The sequence below is a fragment of the Anguilla anguilla genome, chromosome 18 (assembly GCF_013347855.1).
Source record: "Anguilla anguilla isolate fAngAng1 chromosome 18, fAngAng1.pri, whole genome shotgun sequence".
NCBI lineage: Eukaryota > Metazoa > Chordata > Actinopteri > Anguilliformes > Anguillidae > Anguilla > Anguilla anguilla.
Window position 1 is genome coordinate 13069919 of NC_049218.1, and position 18858 is coordinate 13088776.

The window sequence follows — 18858 nt, forward strand, 5'->3', positions numbered from 1 at the left end:
GGAAGCAGAAGAAGAGGCCTCTATTTAGAGCTGTCTGAGGTCTCTGTTTTCCTCCTGCTGACACGAAATACAGGGGACTTGATGTTAATGGCACTCCAGTTGAATGACTTAACGTTAATTGCTTCATTCCACGCACAGTTTGTTCCAGCCTGTGAAGTCCCTATTAGATTACTCCTGCACCACTTCCCCAGAATCAAAGTCTGCCAGGAACGGTTTTGAGTGTGGGGTACGTGCACTCATTGAGTGTGGAGGCCACATTCGGGCGGTCGCATTACCCAGTAGGCTGCAGCACTCCCGCATCCCCTGGGTTGGGGTGAGGGAGAGGGAGCCTGTTGCCTCTTTGGGGCCCACAGGGGCAGGAGGGCACATGGCAGCGTGCTGGGAGAGGCGCTCACCCATTAAGTTTACAGTTGCGTGTTAATTAGATGGAGATGGAGGCAGGAAGTGTGCTGGTCTTAGCTGGCCATTGTCCCAACTAGCTTGCCATTGTAAGGCTAATGGAGAGAGCCAGTGATTAGGCTTCTACACTGTGCTTCATCGTATGGAGCTACAGGGGCAGGTCACTGGTGTGTAGCTCCACGTGTGCTTGGCCCCCTTTTGTTGGGTGTCAGAGATGGAGGAGAAGTTCCTCTCTGCGTTTTAGAAGAATCCAGTATGGGTGTGAGTTACGGGAGCGGGGTCCACACAATCTTCCCCTATAGTACATTTTACAAAGAACGTTTCACGATACACTTCACAGTATATTGCATGAAATTACAGGCATTCAGCTGACGCTCTTATCCAGAGAGACTTGCACAACTTTTCACATAGCATTTACATTGGTGTGGGTGATATAACTCCGCCTCCTCTCTCTGCCCTGTTTTTGTGGGTGACGTAACTCCGCCTCCCCTCTCTCTGCCCTGTTTTTGTGGGTGACGTAACTCCGCCTCCCCTCTCTCTGCCCTGTTTTTGTGGGTGACGTAACTCCGCCTCCCCTCTCTCTGCCCTGTTTTTGTGGGTGACGTAACTCCGCCTCCCCTCTCTCTGCCCTGTTTTTGTGGGTGACGTAACTCCGCCTCCCCTCTCTCTGCCCTGTTTTTGTGGGTGACGTAACTCCGCCTCCCCTCTCTCTGCCCTGTTTTTGTGGGTGACGTAACTCCGCCTCCCCTCTCTCTGCCCTGTTTTTGTGGGTGACGTAACTCCGCCTCCCCTCTCTCTGCCCTGTTTTTGTGGGTGACGTAACTCCGCCTCCCCTCTCTCTGCCCTGTTTTTGTGGGTGACGTAACTCCGCCTCCCCTCTCTCTGCCCTGTTTTTGTGGGTGACGTAACTCCGCCTCCCCTCTCTCTGCCCTGTTTTTGTGGGTGACGTAACTCCGCCTCCCCTCTCTCTGCCCTGTTTTTGTGGGTGACGTAACTCCGGCCTCTCCAGGTGGTGCCCTGAGGTAAGGGAAGGTCGGATGAGCTTATTGATCGCCCACACCCAGGGCCGGTGCAGAACAGCCCCCCAGGCACCGTAACATCATTAGGTGCTAATGGTCATGGGATTGGGACAAAGCTGGAGAGTGTCCCTCTGCCCCTTCCTCATTACGCTGATTAGCAGAGAGGCTGACTGAAGCATGACATCATCTCTCATTAGCACATACTAGACAACAGCATCGGTACATGGCCACGGGCAGACACAGGGCCACTGGTTAGCTGGACAGAGTCGTTTTCTGCTGATCGTTCACACCAAAACCGAGCTGCTTTAACTCCTCTTCCTGAAGGCCCCTGTTTAGTCCTGTCTGTCTCTATGGACTTCTAACAAACACCTGCTAGACCTGAAAGTCCCTGAGTGCTCTGTGGCAGAAACGTGTAGTGATTGGCTGGGTGGAACATCATCGCTGGCAGGAGTCAATAGCGTGTGACCATTGCCTTTGTTCCACCTGACGGCAGGGGTGTGACGCAGGTGATGCACAACTCACTTTGGTTCGAGGTTCCACGTCAGTTCTCAAGCACATGGCTCACACCTCTGTCCACTTCACCTCCGGCCTTTTTTCCTACAAAAGCGGAGAGTGGAAATTATTGCGAAACAGTGACTGGAAACTCAATGGAAGCCAGCTGGGAAAAAAAGCCAGCGCTTGATTTATTTATTTATTTATTTTTTGTTTGTTTTTATTGTAGACATTTTGTGCGGAGGAGCTGTGGCTCACTCAGACAGCTTGTTCCAAATGTAATTCAGACAATATGGGTCTTCTAAATCCTAAATGAATATTAAACCAATTACCCAGGAGCCAAGATTATGACTGTTAGACCCTTGAGCAGACAATGTGATCTCACACACTGCTCACAAGTGCTGGTGAAGCAGATGGCCATGTTGAGGGGATGGAGGAAGAAGGCATTTGTCATTTCCCTTTCAAATACAATTTCATTATGTTGCATTACAAATGACTACATAAAAGGCTATCTGCACAAAAATGTATTCTGCAGAAGTACTTTTTCCTGTAATTCATTGGGTTGACAGCTTGTCCTGTCTAGTTGACAGTTTGTCAGGACTGCTGATGTGAGCTTGTTTCCATGTTTGGGCTCCCCACTTCTGAAATGATTTCAGCACTTTTGGCAGGGCACACACATACCTCTGTGTTTGCTGGCCTTTTTGTGTGGTCTTTGGAGAAATTTTGAGATCAGTCTGCCCGTATGAAATGGCATAGCCTTGCGGTATTAAAATATCGCACTTAACGAAACACAGCTTACTGGGAAAAACCTTAATTCAGAGGAAGCTGGCCGCCAGTTCCTTCTATTTTAACCGTGTTTTCTTTCTGATGGGAAACAACAAGTATTGAATTGAATGAAAGAAGGGAGGCCAGCTTTGTAGTTGGGCGCGAATGGCATTGTGGGCCAGGTTTTGGTGACGATGCGTCAGATTTAGGAAGGAAAAGGCTCACAAAGGGCCGGTCTGTGTTTGTCTGGGACCAGATGCTGGGCTTCAGAGCCCAGGCGGCCCTGTTTAGTCTCGTCTGACAGCCAGAAACGATCAGAAACGGTGGCATCGCCGATGCCGGCTTGAAAGCAATTCCCACCGGGTGGGAGCTGGAAAGGAAAAGAAGGGCTTTAATGGATTCTATGGCTCTGTTTATTTCATTTCATTTTTCCAGTGTTTATTTTTCCCACGTATGCTAGATTCCAGGATGAATGGAACATAATGAGTGTTTTTTTTCTCTCATCAGTTCGGTTTTGGCTTGATGCCAGGGAGACAGTTCTAATTTCTCTCGTTCTTAGTATTTCCAAACCAAGAGGGTCCCTTGCACAAGGTGATCAGTGCGGCTCTTTGGAACTTTCAACGCAACAAATTAGATAGATCTTTTAGCTCATGTGCTGATATTCTTATTGTTTCTTTTTGGGGTTTTTTTACACCCCTCTAGAGTGCATAAGACTCAGTTTCCCATCCTCCACCACCTATCACAAGAGAACAGATTACAGAATCAAGGGCAGATAGCATTAATTGCAGGACTAATAACAGTGAACCCTGGTCAGAACCACGATTCAAGAGATAAAGTAACTGGGTATGCAGTTCCTAAATATTCTTGGATCCATTATGGATGGGGGTGGGGGGGGGTGGAGTTGGGAGTGGGCAGGTTTTATTTGGGATGCAGAGGTGACCGATGGCTGCCCAGTGGTACAGGAGGGGCTCCTGAATTGACGACATGTTTTTGTCCAGATAACAAACAAACAATAACTGGACAAACAGACCTTGAGGCCCTTGGATGCCGGGTCTCTTGAAACCAGCCGATCTGAACGATCCTCGGGGCCCTTGGATGCCGGGTCCCTTGAAACCAGCCGACCTGAACGATCCCCGCCTGGCGGAACTTGCGTCTGCGTGTCAGGGACCGGGAGGGAAGCGCATCATGTGGAAAAACAAAAACAGCGCGGTCAACAACAGCAGGCACGGAGGAGCGCTGGTTTGGGTAGGCCCGCCGCCAGCCCCTCCCCACAGAATGAAAGGGTTCCTGGCTTCTTTGTGAGAGTGCCAGTGGCAGGAAAAAGCCTGGCCCATGGGGTTGTGGCGGGATGGGCGGACGCGCCGAGATTCCACCCCTCCTCCGGTAGCTGCCAAATTACCTTGCGCTTGAAGTTTAGGTCATCTCCCTAATTCCTATAAAGCTTTTTAAATATAGTAACACGCACCCAATTTCATGCATGAAAATATGAAACTTCAACTTTGTGAGGGAAAAAGGCTGGTACTGGATGATATGAGCGCGTTGTTGGTAAAATAAGCAGAACATTTGATCTCTTAAATTTTGAAAGGAAGGTAATTAGCTTTATATATGTCTTATCCATATTATTATTATTTTGCATCTTCTTTTCAATAATGCTCACTCATTTCAAGTTAATCTGAATGCCGCACTCAGTTAAATCTAGCATTATACCTTTTATGGATATCGTGAGTGTTTTGGCACTGACAGTTGATTTCTGCCACAGATGTAGTCTTTGCACATGGGGAATGTTCTGGAATGTTCCTTCAATTAATATTCTTTCAGTGGTACAATGTTCCATGACCTCTCCAGCAGTTACTTTTGGCAAGTTTCACTATTGCCCCCAGGGGCAACGAACCTCTCATAGGATCCTCTGTCACAGGCGTGTGTGTGCATGCGTACTGTGTAAATGTTCATGAGTTTCTGCTGCAGTCTGTTACAGTGCTCACTCATTCACTCTGTCAGTTATTCGCTCACTCACTCACTCACTCACTCACTCACTAAATCACTCGCTCTCTCAGTAACATGGTGGTTCTCTCGCCGAGAGTTCAATAGGATTAGAACAAACTGAAGGTTCCATATATGACATCACAAATAGTCAGCACTGATCATGTCCCTGGTTGGTAGACCAACAATGCTTTAATCACAGAAAAAATCCTTAGGTGGTGCTGCCTCCTATTTTAAATCCCCTTGTGGGACTTCGAGCCACTGTCAGAACCGAAACAGGAAATATTCAATTCTGAGCTATGGGCTATTTCACTGCACATGGGACTAGTGGACATTGAGTACATATTTCAACCTTGAACATGTCTACCCACTCCATTTGACACAGTCATGACAAGTTATGATTGACAACCATTACGTCAAGCGTAGCATAAAATTTTCCTCTGTATTCTTGCCTTCAGTTAAATTAACAAATTGTCATGTAGCCTTAGGGCACTTATACATCATATAACTAAAGTGAGAAACCTACATGGAAGGTTAACATTTGGGTTACTCAGATGTTCAAACCCGTATTTGTTATCTACTCAGTGTTACGTGTGTGTGTATGTATATTTGTGTGAGAATATATTCACGTGAGTGAAAGTGTTTAACCGTGTGTGTGTGTGTGTGCGTGTGCATGGCATGCATGTGTGTGCGTGTGCACATGTGATAAACAGAGTGTGTATGTGTGCCTACGTGCATGTGTTCATGTGATAAGGATGTGCTTGGAGGCTTTGGCCTTGGTAGAGTAGAGAGACAGGTGCTGCCAAACTCAGGCCCTGAACCTTGAGGGGACAGGTGAACCTTGTGTGGTCCTGATGTGAGATGCAAAAAAACCCCACTTACCCTGCTCGTGCCTTTCAGAATCAGGTTACAGTGTTCTCCACGTCACATTCTTACTGAGCACTGAAGCATTAAGACAAACATATCTCACCATGTCTTTCTCATGTCTGTCCCCATTCCACTCCCTCCCTCCTACTCTCCCTATCTCACACCGTCTTTTTCAAATAATTTGTCTGTTTTTGTGTTTATGTGTGTATGATGTCACCACTGGAAACACAACAAAAGATGGAGCACATCCATTAGGTCTGAGTGTTGTTAAAAAAAGAGCAGGCTTTATTTGCTATAAATAACCCAAGATGAATGTATCATTATTCTGCAGTTTTACAGTACAGGTATACAGGTGATTATAACACACAGGACCCAAGAAGAGTAAGATCAGTATGCTTTAATAGGTATCAGTGCAGAAATACAACTTCTTATTGGGTTAAAGTTCCCATAATAATAATAATAACAATAATAATAATAATCATAATAACAATAATAATAATAATAATGTATGTTAAAATATTCATCATATCAGTTGTTGTATTTTTAAAGGCTTCACAACATAAAATGAATGAAAGCAGAAAATGTGCCAAGAAATAAACAATGACCCTCATTATACTTAGCAGAATGCTGAAATTGTCTTTAAGGTTGAGGAAAGCGGTAGGTGCTCAGAGATAAACCTGTGTTCACGATCGATATTATTTCATTTAGTTTGAATCATTAAAGTGTCACAGGAACTACAACTAAAACTTGCAAGCAGCCTTCCTTTAGTTGTAATGTGTCAACTTCCTTCATCTCTTCCCACTTACAGCACCATGGATAAACAAATCTCATTTCTTGTACAGTCCACCCTACCAAATCTGTTCAAAGAGGCAGCCATTTTTTTTAAATGAGGCTTTTGACTGGAGATTCTTCATGCGACCATCTTTTCAAACTCAAGAGATAGGAAAACACAGCTTGACAAACATACTACATGTGTACTTACATAAATGTACTTCAAGAGGAATATCCATGTTGAGTGGTTTCCAGGATGATATAGGAATCAATCATCGCAAATATCACCTTAATAAGACTGAGCGTGAGGGGGGGGGGGGTGATTAATGATTATTTCTCAAATGAAGTACTTTGACAAATTAATGCAGTGAACCTTGGAGTTCAATAAAATAAACACGGGACAAAAAATAATTTTATTGCACTTCCATTTTGGAGCAATCCCTGTCCCATTTTGATTACACGTCTGTTCTTTTTTTCTGAGCCTTGTCTAAATGTATGTGAAGTTCTGGTGGGAGTGGAGGTGGATTAGCCGGGTGACTGTGAGGAGCTGGTGAGCCCGGGGGAAGCTCTGAAGCTCTGCATCAGTGGGCTGGCTGAGCAGGTAGCCTCTAGGCCTCATTCTCACAGGTCACAGCTGGGCCACATGTGTCCCAAAAAATTCACTCTGATTTGCCAACTTGTGCACAATTCTAATATGACAAGACACTGGCAATTGAAAGGCACTCCTCATTTTCAGGGAGTAGATCATTTTTATGATCTAAGGTTTTTGGTAATCTCCTTAATCTTGTCCTCACATTAATCATTATCCCAGTCTTTGAACCAACATTTGATTTACACGTCCCCAAGCATAGCGATTGGTGCGTGCAGCGGGACGCCATGCTAAACATTTGCCTTCAACCTTTTATGAATGTCAAACTGCTAAAACTTCTCCATGGCTTGACGCCAAGGACTATTCTAAGGGAAATGCGAGGGATTGTGCAGATAGCTGATCTGTTATTCTGGGTTTTCTGCCTGTTAACTGCTGCTTATTTCATCATGGCTTAGGAGCGGTGCTGCTGTTCATTCGATGCTTTAAGACTCTAAAGCTACAGAGAATTCCTATTAACAATAAACTGTACACTTAAAGGATTTAACGGGGAAACAGGGAAATGCTTAAACCTCATCAAAGCAACTTTAAAGACAACGTCAGCACATAAAAACAAAATACAGTGTTAATGAAAGTGTATCCCAGAAACTTTATAAAATTGTTTATTAAAAAAAAAAAAAACACAGTTGGATATATCTATGAAGCACCATCACTTTTAAAAATATTTTTGCAAGTGATATTTTTAATTTTTGCGTGTCATTTGTCATTTAAAACATAGAAACTGCTACATGTCAAAAGTGGGACACACAAGGTATATGTTTTCATCTTTCAACAGTTTTTAAAATTTATTTTTATGTAGAGCATTTGACAGCATTGGCGTGATGTCACGGTTATGAATGTTTTGCATATACTCTGAAGGAGGCAACTTAAAACACAAAGAGAAACCAGCACTTTGGAAACAAAATATCCACTCGTCAAACATCAAAAGATAACAAGAATCCAATGAATCTACAGCGTAGATAAGGCAAAGTACCAAGGCACATGAATACTAAACACTATTGTAGACAATATCATAGAAATTCTAGAGCTTCTTACACTGAATACATATGTCTGCGTATATATATATCTGTGACTGCGGTGGCCACCACACAAAGCAGTTAGACAACAATGGTTGAAAAAGAAGAGAGAAACAGAGAGAGAAAGAAAGGCAAGAGCAGCTTCCAATGTTCATGAAGTAGCTGTGCCGTGATGTGGCGAAGGGTTAAAAAGGGGCGGAGCCCTACGGCAGGCTGTAGTCTTGACGTGTGATCCTTGGCGTAAGTATCCTTTTAAAGGCTGGTAGCGTGGGACTAGTGACTACCAGGACTACGTGAGACATGACATCATTCAACATCCCTACAAAGTGCTTACGGAGCGAACAAAGTCAGAAAGGGGAGCGGCAGATTTACACAGCGACGGCCTGAAAGGTATCACCACCATCCATGCCAATTCCATCAGGCCAGGGCACCGGAAGGAAAGAGAGAAGGCAAAAGAGAGACAGGCGAAAGAGGGCAGGACGTAAGCGCACAAGAGAGAGAGGAGCGAGAAAAACAGCGAGGATTTTCCCAAAGAAAAAAGCAAATCCTTTATTCAAAATAGATAAAATAGTTATACAGTAGATCAAACAAAAGCAGACTGTCTACTCGTGTGTGCTCCAGTCTGGAGCTTAAAAACAAACCTTAACGTTAAATGTGTTGAATCTATGACAGCGAGAGACAGGCAGAGAGAACCAGCAAAGTGACTGAAGTGGTAACATTCAGGTCAGGGGTTTGTTGGATGAAGGCAGGGATTTGGGGTGAGTAGTAGAACAGTGTCAGGATGCACCGAAAAGGTTAAAACAAAAAAAAACTTGGGTTAATATTGGAAATAGTCTAACTGCAAAAGAAAAAAAAAACGAGAGAAAGATGTACAGTACGAATATAATTTAGAAAAATAAAGACAACAAAACAGAGCAGAAGTGGCTCTTGTTTTAGGATACATGCACGTAGGGCGGCTAGCTTATGGACCAGGGCGTGGCTGGCCGTCGCCTGGCTGGGCCTAAGTGGCTTGGTCCAAGGCTCTCAGCAGGTCACACCCCTGCAGCAGGTGCAGGCTGCCCTGGAGCGGGATGTTGACCTCGCAGTCGTAGCGGGTCAGCTCCGGCAGAGAGTACGACTCGAACGAGGGGCCAATCAGGCGGCTCGCCATGCCTGTGGGAGGAGCACGGTGGATTACTACCTTATGATATCAATTCAGCTCAGTACCTTATGATATCAATTCAGCTCAGAACCTCACGATATCAATTCAGCTCAGTATATTACGATATCAATTCAGCTCAATACCTTATGATATCAATTCAGCTCAGTATCTTACGATATCAATTCAGCTCAAAACTTTAATGTCAATATAGCTCAAAACCTTACGATACCAATTCAGCTCAATACCTTACCATATCAATTCAGCTCAAAACTTTACGATATCAATATAGCTCAAAACCTTATGATACCAATTCAGCGCAAAACCATATGATATTAATTTAGCTAAAAACCTTACAATACCAATTCAGCTCAATACCTTACGATATCAATTCAGCTCAGAACTTTACAATATCAATATAGCTCAAAACCTTATGATACCAATTCTGCTCAAAACCTTATATCAATTCAGCTAAAAACCTTACGATATCAGTTCAGCTCAATACCTAACAATATCAATTCAGCTCAATTTCATTCCTCCAAATTAAATCACACCAATTCAGCATGCTGATAAGATCACTCGAGTAATAACTGGTTGACAAAAAATTGGAGAAAAAAATTATTCGTGACCAATAAAAAAGCTACTTTGTATCAAGGCGCACTGGAATACACACACACACAGTCATGCACACACTGCAAAAGGCTGTACAGCTCACCGTCACATGTCATACCTGCACACATGGCAGTCACCAGTTGTAAATGTCATGACCTGTTGTGTGTGCGTGTGTGTATGTGGGTATGTGGGTATGTGTGTTTGTGTGTGTGTGTGTGTGTGTGTGCATCTTAGGGAGGGGGGGTGTCTCTCACCTTCCATTTTAGGAGAGGGCAACATGCTGTACTCTCGGTAGCCGGAAGCATAGCTCTGTCCCAGAAACATTTTTTTGGGCTCTGCGCTCACGGCTCCAAGGTACTGGCTTTTCCTGCGCTGCTGCAGAGGGCTGAGGCACTGGTCTACGCCACCTTGCATACCCGCAAATTTATCTGGGGGAGGGGAAGGGAGTGAGGAAGACCCCCATCATTACTGTGCCTCTGCTGTGTCAACTCTGTCATTGGGCCCAAAGGGCTGGAAGGAGCCAGATTTGTCATGTTATATAACTGTGCTCAGCCTTGTGTGTTCTCAGTAGCTCAAGGGCACAGTGCCCATTGCCCCTGCCAGCAATCAGCAGCCGGAGCACTCTGTTTAAAGGTCAATTGCACGGTGATGCAACAGCTGAACTTAAGCCCCTGAATGTTTGTTTGTTTTTTTTCCCCCCCCAGTGAATGCACATGTCTCTGTGAGGCCACCGTACCTGTGAGAGCACCGGTGCTCAGGCACTTCCTGTCTACAAAAGCACAGCTCTCATTCCTCATCCGCTTCCACATCATCTCTGAGGTCTTGCCGTGGGGCGCCTCCTCCTGTGACACACACACACACACACAGGTTTGAAAAATAGCACAGTTTACACAAGAAAACAAATGTGAGAGAAAACCTGTGGGAGTAGAGTGCGACAGGACAAAGCACACAGTCGCTGCCGGGTGCATCGTGGGAAAGATGAGCTCACCAGACTCATTTGTGTGAAGGCACGCTGGTCCTCAAACTCAAGCTGTCTCTTGCGCTTGAAGCTGTTAGCCAGAGCAATCCGGGCTGGACTCATGTCTCTGTGCGCCTGGACAAAGTTCTCCATGGATCTGTAGAATAAACCCCATCATTAACTGTGAAACAATGCTCAAACAAAACTGGAGGTCCAGTTCTGAATGAATTTATTATTGAATGAATTAAGTACTTTTTAGTGTCCTGCTGACCCATTCAGGTCATTACGGGATTATGGGAGACTGTACTGTCATGATACAGTGCAGTACTGATAAAAGATTATTAAAAGAATATTAAAGAATTGTCAGGCTACCTTTGCTTGTGGAGGGCAAGGCGCTGAGAGGGAAGATTTTGGCACACTTGGCCGCCGGCCATGGGGTCACCCATGCCCCTTTTTGAAGAGGACTGGCGTAAAGAGGGGTCGGGGGGCCACTGTACGCTCTGACGTCCGCCCATGGAGGACAGGGGGGTGCTGGCCAGGCTGTGGTAGGGTGGCATCGCCACGGGGCAGGGGTAGGGCAGGTTGGGGCGTGGCTCCAGCGAGGCGGAGTTTGGAGTCCTCTTGTCGCTCATGGCCTGGATGGGCGGGTGGAGGTGGCTGGGCGGGGGGGAGGCCAGCGGCTGGAACAGGCTGGCTATGTTGCTGAAGCTGTGCTGGGTGTTGGGTGCCTCAGCCTGGGGCTCCTCCTGGCAGATTGGGTTGAGCTGGAAGTCCTCCCCGTCCATGGGGATGTAGGGGGCCAGGGTCTCCAGGTCCAGATCACTGAGGTCCATCTGGGTTACAACAAAAATGTCACTCTCATGAATTTCCTATTAGCAGGGAAAAGAAATTACCCTTTGACCAAGTTTTGCAAAAAAAATATACATTTTTCACTTTTATTAATTTGCTTAAATGTTAATATCCATGTTTCCTAGGACATAAAATATCCTACCTATGGTTAATACTCCAGCCACAATGGGGGATTCACAATGAATGATTATCTGTGGGGTGCGTGACTGTTTTGATTTGATTCCAGCCCTTGTGTTCACTAAACAGACGGACACTGTTTCCCTGTTAATGAGCCAGAATGAGCGAGTGTGTGATTCTGAGTGCAGTGGCCCTAAGAAACCAGCCAATCAGGAGCCAGCCCTACATGAAGCTTCCCAATCAGCCACTGAATCCACTGGGGGTGTGCCAGTCAGCTGAGAAGTGCGTAGGCCGCATGAACAATAAACCAATAAATGATAATAAATCTGTCTGCCCAATAGGAAGCCAGAGACTGATCCGTCTGTCCAGCAAGCGATCGCAAGGGGGTGTGTTCAGTCACATGTCAGGAATGAGAGCACCTAATTACACATCAGAGAGTGAGTTCAGTCAACAGCCAGACCCCGTGAGTCAAGCAGCAATCAGCAGTCAAGCACAGTCCGTATTCTGATAGCAGTCAGTCTGTCTGATCAGCCAGGGAGTGTCCAATCAGCAGTCAAGCACAGTCAGTGTTCTGATAGCAGTCAGTCTGTCTGATCAGCCAGAGAGTGTCCAATCAGCAGTCAAGCACATGTGAAGAATGCAAGCCAGGGCTCACTCTCCCTCTAATAAACAGACCTTAGAGGTGCATGGGCTCTTAGGCTCACGGGTGTCCAATGCGAACAGCTTCTCTGTGAGCTCCACCTTCAGGTCGTTGTCCACGGAGCTGTAGTAGTCCCCTGGGCTGCTGGGCTGTGGAGGCAAAGACAGGGGACAGGCACCAGCTGAGAGGCTCTGCATTGAAGGACCATTCTCCACATCCTCTTCATCCTCACAGTGCATAGGCAGTCCACTGCCTTTGCTTTCAGGGTGGGTGTTACATACAACTACACCCCCCACCCCAAACCCCCCAGTCTTCCAGTCCAATGTATCCAAACTGGCTCTCTATTCATATAATATCTAACAGGACTGTTTAGACAGCTGATGGCAAATAGCAGGTTCAGGGTTTTGGGAAATAAATAAAAAAGGGGGAAAGAGAAGAGGAGAACGTGAGGTACAGAGAAGGGCCCGAGAAAAGGATGTAAAAAGATGAGGACAGAAGGAGAACATACTGTGGAACAACTGCTCAGACTGGGTGTGGCACTGCCAGGGGGTGGAGCCTGGGGCACTGAGAAGGTGGCAGCCATTTTGGGCATCTCGCTGGCAGGGTTGGCCTTGGACGCCTCATTGGCCCAGGGACTGCTGGCCGGAGGGGGCATAGAGGACACCTTGGCGTACTGCTCTTTAAACGGTGGTCCTCCTGCTAGACGAGGGACACACACAAATGCACACGCACACACACACAGACACACACACACAGACACACACACACACAAAAAACAGGTTCAGCACAACAATGGTTATGCAGACACTGTCAACAATTACTGTCAAAATGCCACTGACGCCCTTTCAATTAAGGCACTGAAATTTTAGAAGATAGGAATAAAAATCAAAGGAAGAGGAAGGTGTCATGAGAAGTGAAGTTTTGATTCCTGGATCCACTCTGGATTTGGAATCCAGTGTTGGCATGCTGATATTCTGCTGTTAGTGGTGTAAACCTTTCAAACTTCAGTCACACAATATATTAAATAATTAAAACACCATGGATGATTTGCATTCATATTTTTAATGTAAGATTATATTTTATTTTTTACCAAGTTATTACAAAGTACCAACAAAACGTTTAACAAAGTACATCTGCTTGTCAAAGCAAAATTCCTACACGTATCACCCAATATGCATGTAAAGCTGACAGTCAGCACTTAAACCTCACATTCATCGTTTAATTTAAAATCCAATGTGCTGGACTACAGAACCAAAACAACAAAAATTGAGTCACTGTCACAACACTTTTGCATTTAACCGTATCCCTTATTATTATGACTTATTATTTATCGTCATCCCTTTGAAACAGACTGATGCATGCCATAAAGCATGAATATACAGTAGCTTAAGCTACAGATTTGCTGCTGATCAGCTGAGCAAAAGCTCGCGTGTCTGCGCATGCGTGAGCATGAGAGTGCGTTAGTAATGCAGCCACAGCACATTGAACGACCCATAATCCCGAGTTCAGCAATGGCATTTGGGGAAAGGAGAGCAATGGGGCGGAGTCACGCCGAAGATCAGGTGACAGGAAGTACGGCTGAAGGGAACAGAGGGGGGGCTCTGACCGAAGTCCAGGGCGATGATGCTGTCCCCGGGTGTCGGGGCGAGCTGGGCCAGCTCCTCGGGCTCCTCCTTCAGCTTGGCGAAGAGCAGGTTGCTCGCCTCGCTCTGTGAGGTGGCCCCGACCTGCCTGAACAGGCCGTTCATCCCCAGCATGCGGTGGGGCCTGAACAGGGACTCCGTCTGATCCATGGACAGTATCATTGACTTGTCTTCAATGTCACTGCAGAGGGAGGGGTGAGGAGGGAGAGAAAGAGAGAAACAGGGTAGGAAATAGGGACCCAAGGAGAGAGGGAGGGGAAAGGAACGAGAAGGATACAGAGAGACAGGAAGAAAAAGGGGAAGAAAGGGAGGGAGAAGAATAGAGGGTGAGAAGAGAGCAGTGAAAAGAGAGGAAGAGACAGAAGGTTGGAGAGAGAAAGAGACAGAGGGAATTCCATTAAATCCATTAAATCACAGCCACACAAACTTTTTTCAAAATAATTCACTGTTGACTATTACTGTAAAATACCCAGCATGTACAATAGTATTTCTCATCCCTAAGATTCCATTACAAACACTTTGGGACCACAGATCTTGGTTTATTCATACATACATCATGTATTGCTGCCATTATATGGCTTCCTCCCTCCATCACAGCCCCAAGCATCAACCTCTGACCTCTGACCTACCTCAGGACGTAGTTGATGCACACGATGCACTGAGGCTGGGAGTTGCGGCTGTTGTAGATGACGGTGCCCTGAGTCTCCACCCACACGTAGCCGCCGTGCTTCGCCAGCATGCGGTACAGTCCGCTCACAGCCTGGCCCTTGGTGCACACTGGGAAAGCGAGAGACAGAGAGAGAGAGCCTCACACATGGGTGCCACGGTCAGGCACTGAGAGGTGTGTGTGTGTGTGGAACAGCAACAGGACTAAGGTCAGCTCAATGTGACCTGATGGTCAGCCAGGGTCAAGTAAACAGGACATACAGGCTCCTGAGTGTGTCCATTACATGTTGTGTCTGGTCCATCTCTTCTTAACAGAACGGACCTTTTATCCAATGAGAATCCTCTCAACAGAGGTTTAAATCCCACCACAAGCAGTTCACAAGGGGTTCCTGGGAACATCTGGATGGGCTCATTTATGGGCATTGCCTACTGTTGCACTGCAGTGAGAGGTGACCCAACACTAACCTATCACTAACCCCTACCACTCCTTAACATGCAGTACTTAACACTCGCATGCACCAACAGACAAACACACACACACACACACAGAAATGCACACACAAACTTGCAAACAGACACATGTGAGCCCACAAAACACACATGCACATTGCAAACAGACACATATACACATGAGCCCACAAAACACACATGAACGCACGCTCTTAAAACAAACAGAAAACAAGAACACAAGACATCGTTCTGGTAAATAATCTTTCTCTCCTTTCTTTGTTTTTTTTTTCACAAGACACAGAAGAAAAGATCCTAATTATTTGTAGATGTCATCTCGGAGAGAAGCCATCTCCCTTGAAAGCCTCATTAACCCCTAATCTGAGGGGGGGGGGGGGGGGGGTTGCTATGGAAGGGACACCTGGACCACAGCAGCCACACGCCTCCCCTACCAGATGCAGGCTGGTTATCTGTCCCTGGGCAGGTCATCCATAATGGGATTCAGGATGTCTTAATGCAGGCCGAGGCTCTGCGCAGCACAAACAATCTAATAAGGCTCCTTTTGAATTGTATTCATAAATCATACGCGCGTTCCGAAATGCGATTTGGCAGAAGGGGCCTTGTGGGCACGCGGCGCGGGGGGTGCAGTGCGGAGCGTCAGAGTGGGGCGCGTCTCTGCGCTCACTAAGTCAGCCAACGGACGCTCAACAGATGAAGAACCTCAGCCCAATTTACATGGACTCAGTGAGAAGAAGAGAGAGACAAACAGACACAGGAGAGGGAGAGTGAGAGAGAGGGGGGGGAGAATGAGAGGGAATGAGAGAGAGAATGAAAGAATGAGAGAGAATGAGAGTGATGGAGAATGAGGGACAGACAGAATGAGAGAGAATGAGAATGAGAGAGATGGAGAATGACAGATAGAGAGAATGAGAGGGACAAACAAAAAAAGAGAGAGAATGAGAGTGAGACAGAATGAGAGAGAATGAGAATTACAGATAGAGAGAATGAGAGGGACAAACAGAAAATGAAAGAGAGTGAGAGAATGAGAGTGAGACAGAATGAAAGGGGGAATGAGAGAGAATAGGTGACATGAAAAAGTGAAAGCCCTGGAGGTGGCTGAACATAGTCACAGACAGCAGCGAGCAGACAGAAACCCAGTATACTGCTGAGAGGGCTCCACAGAGTACTCCGTGCCTTTTAATTAAATGAAAAACAAAGAGGGATTCATGGCGTTATGAAATAAAAGGAAAAAGGGGTCAGTGGCTTAGTCCGCAGCCCAGAGAGCTGAGGGCCCAGCACACTACTCTGGGTCTGGTACCCTGGGCAGAGCGGCACCTGAAGCAGCCTTGCTCTTGCTCCGCCACGTCAGTGTAACGGTAAACCTTGGGAACCGCACCAAAGCACCTGAATTAATCCTCACGGTTTTGTCCCTCTAGGATTCAGAGATTCTAATCGGATCATGCGCTCTCGCTCCCTCTGTCTCACTCACTCCCTCCTCCTTCTCTCTCTTTCTTCTCGCTCTTTCATTTTATTTAGCTTTTTTTTTGCGTTTTTGTTCCTTTCTTCCATGTGCTTGCTGGCTTAGGGGCTCATGGACGGGTGTTAATTAGGCTCCTTGCACGTGGATAATTAACAGGCTGGACAGAACCACGAGTGCTGAAATAGTTTCTGACACCCAGTGTCATGTGATCAGCACAATGAGATGGGGGGGGGGGGGGGGGGGGGGGGGGGGGGGGGGGGTCAGCTGCTGCAAAATATCCCTCATCCCTAAGATCTGCTGTGATTTGAACAGGATCCAAACTAGACAGGTGCCATGACCAGAAATATGTGTCTATCTGTGTGTGTGTGTGTGTGTGGGGTGTGTGTGTGTGCCCGCGCGTGTGTGCGTGCGGCCCGTGTCTGTGTATGCGCGTGTGTATGTGTGTGTGCGCATGTGTGTGGCGCGTGTATGTGTATGTATGTGTGTGTGTGTGTGTGTGTTTGTTTGGCGCGCGTATGTGTATATGTGTGGCGCGTGTACGTGTGTGTGTCTGCGTGTGTGTGTGGGTGTGTGGCGCGTGTATGTGTATGTATGTGTGTGTGTGTGTGTGTGTGTGTTTGGTGCACGTATGTGTATATGTGTGGCGCATGTACGTGTGTGTGTCTGCGTGTGCGTGTGGGTGTGTGGCGCGTGTATGTGTATGTATGTGTGTGTGTGTGTGTAGGGGGAGGGGGGCTGACCCAGTCTGAAGTGGACTGATCCGGTCCGAAGTGGACTGATCTGGTCTGAATGTGCGTTAAGAGAAGGTCTCGCCTGATGGTCTGGTTAGATAAGGCTCTGGGAGAGGGGAGCGGGGGGCCCACACACTCACAGTTCTGATGGCTCTTGGTCACACTTTCTGAGTCCAGCGCGTGGTAGAAATCATACACGGACCGGCCCAGCAGATCCTCCGGGCTGTACCCCATCAGCTCCTGCACCCTGTAACACACACAGGCAGTCTATAAGTCATAGGCACACGTACACATGCACAGCCGGATACATAGGCACACACATGATCTCATCATAAACTCACAGACATACTGTTTATGCATGCAGTCTTTAACTCATAGACATACAGTTAAATACAAAAGTACTGGGACAGTGATACAATTTTTGTTGTACACAAAACAAGGATGTAAATACAACACAGCTGACAGTCTGCACTTTAACCTCACATTCACTGTTTCATTTCAAATCCAAAGCATTGGAGTAGAGCCAAAACAACAAAAATGATGGTACTGTCCCAATACTTTTGTATTTAACTGTATATGCACAAAGTCTTTAAGTCAGAGACATATATCCACACCGTTGTTGACATGGATACTGTCGACAGTCTTAAACACACAGGCAGCCACACACGCTGACAGAAAGCAGTAACGCTGCAGGCAGCCATGTTCTTCACTGCATTGACAAGCATGAGGGGATTTATGTGCTGAAGAAAAAAAAGAAGAAAAAAGAAAATGTCTCAAGTTCAGTCATGCAATCATGACACATTTAACCTGCTCCTGCTGGTTTTGGCAGTTGACATACCGGCTCCTCGGTTTCTAAAAATGAGATAATATTTAGCCCTCTTTCCAGGAAAGATAAATCTCACTTGCTTGTCACGAGGACAGTTAGTTATTTGCGATGGTGTCTACCTTGCCAAGTGTCACTGAAACGAGAACTGGTCCAGAACTACAGCCCTCTCTGCCTCCAGGAAGTCTATCAACAGCCATCACATTTACAGTACTATTACCAGCGGGGGATTGGAGTGTGTCCCCCACTCATTCTCACACAATTAAAAGTAGATTTGAGAACAATCTACTTCTTTGGAATTATAGTCATAAAAATCACCCTCTATACAGTTTAGCTAAAATGTCCCAGGCAACTAGTTAAAGGGATTTCTTACACTACATTACATTTATTTGGCAGATGCTTTTATCCAAAGCGACATACAATAAGAGCATACTGAAGGTCACTGGAACAACTACAAAGCACAGGTCCGATAAGGTACAATACTCATTATGTAACAGTTATTCATAGCCATGAACACAGTGAGTTTTCATGTATCAGGGAACTACAGAACTGGGCCTGGGCTGAGCCTCTCTCTCAGTGTAACAGCCACCTTTCATTGAAGTCATCTGGCCTGAGTGCCCGGACCATGCCTGCCCTCATCCTGCACCTGGAGGGGGCAAGAAGGACCATATCTGCCAGTGGATTTCGGGGCAGCTCTGTATGGGGTGAGTCGCGCAGCGCAGTCTATGGGGTGGCAGACTCTAGATCCGCATACGAGTCCCCCAGGGTTTCGATCCCCCGCCATGGTACCCTCTAAATC

General features: G+C 46.4%; 1 protein-coding gene across 4 annotated transcripts in view; it reads right to left on the minus strand.

Annotated features, from left to right (window-relative positions):
* Nucleotides 1-5784: 5784 nt before the first annotated feature.
* epas1b (endothelial PAS domain protein 1b) overlaps nt 5785-18858 on the minus strand; it is a 42990-nt gene continuing 29916 nt past the window's right edge. Inside the window, exons 7-16 of one of the 4 annotated variants that reach the window (XM_035400242.1) lie at nt 17377-17483; nt 14542-14689; nt 13876-14093; nt 12778-12968; nt 12305-12418; nt 11036-11496; nt 10694-10820; nt 10442-10547; nt 9960-10133; nt 5785-9107 (exon numbers count right to left, since the gene is read on the minus strand). In XM_035400242.1, coding sequence (XP_035256133.1) covers nt 8956-9107; nt 9960-10133; nt 10442-10547; nt 10694-10820; nt 11036-11496; nt 12305-12418; nt 12778-12968; nt 13876-14093; nt 14542-14689; nt 17377-17483 — 1798 coding nt within the window. In that variant the 3' untranslated portion in view covers nt 5785-8955. The remainder of the gene's footprint in view (nt 9108-9959; nt 10134-10441; nt 10548-10693; nt 10821-11035; nt 11497-12304; nt 12419-12777; nt 12969-13875; nt 14094-14541; nt 14690-17376; nt 17484-18858) is intronic. The other 3 variants (XM_035400243.1, XM_035400244.1, XM_035400245.1) reach the window with 3 other exon arrangements.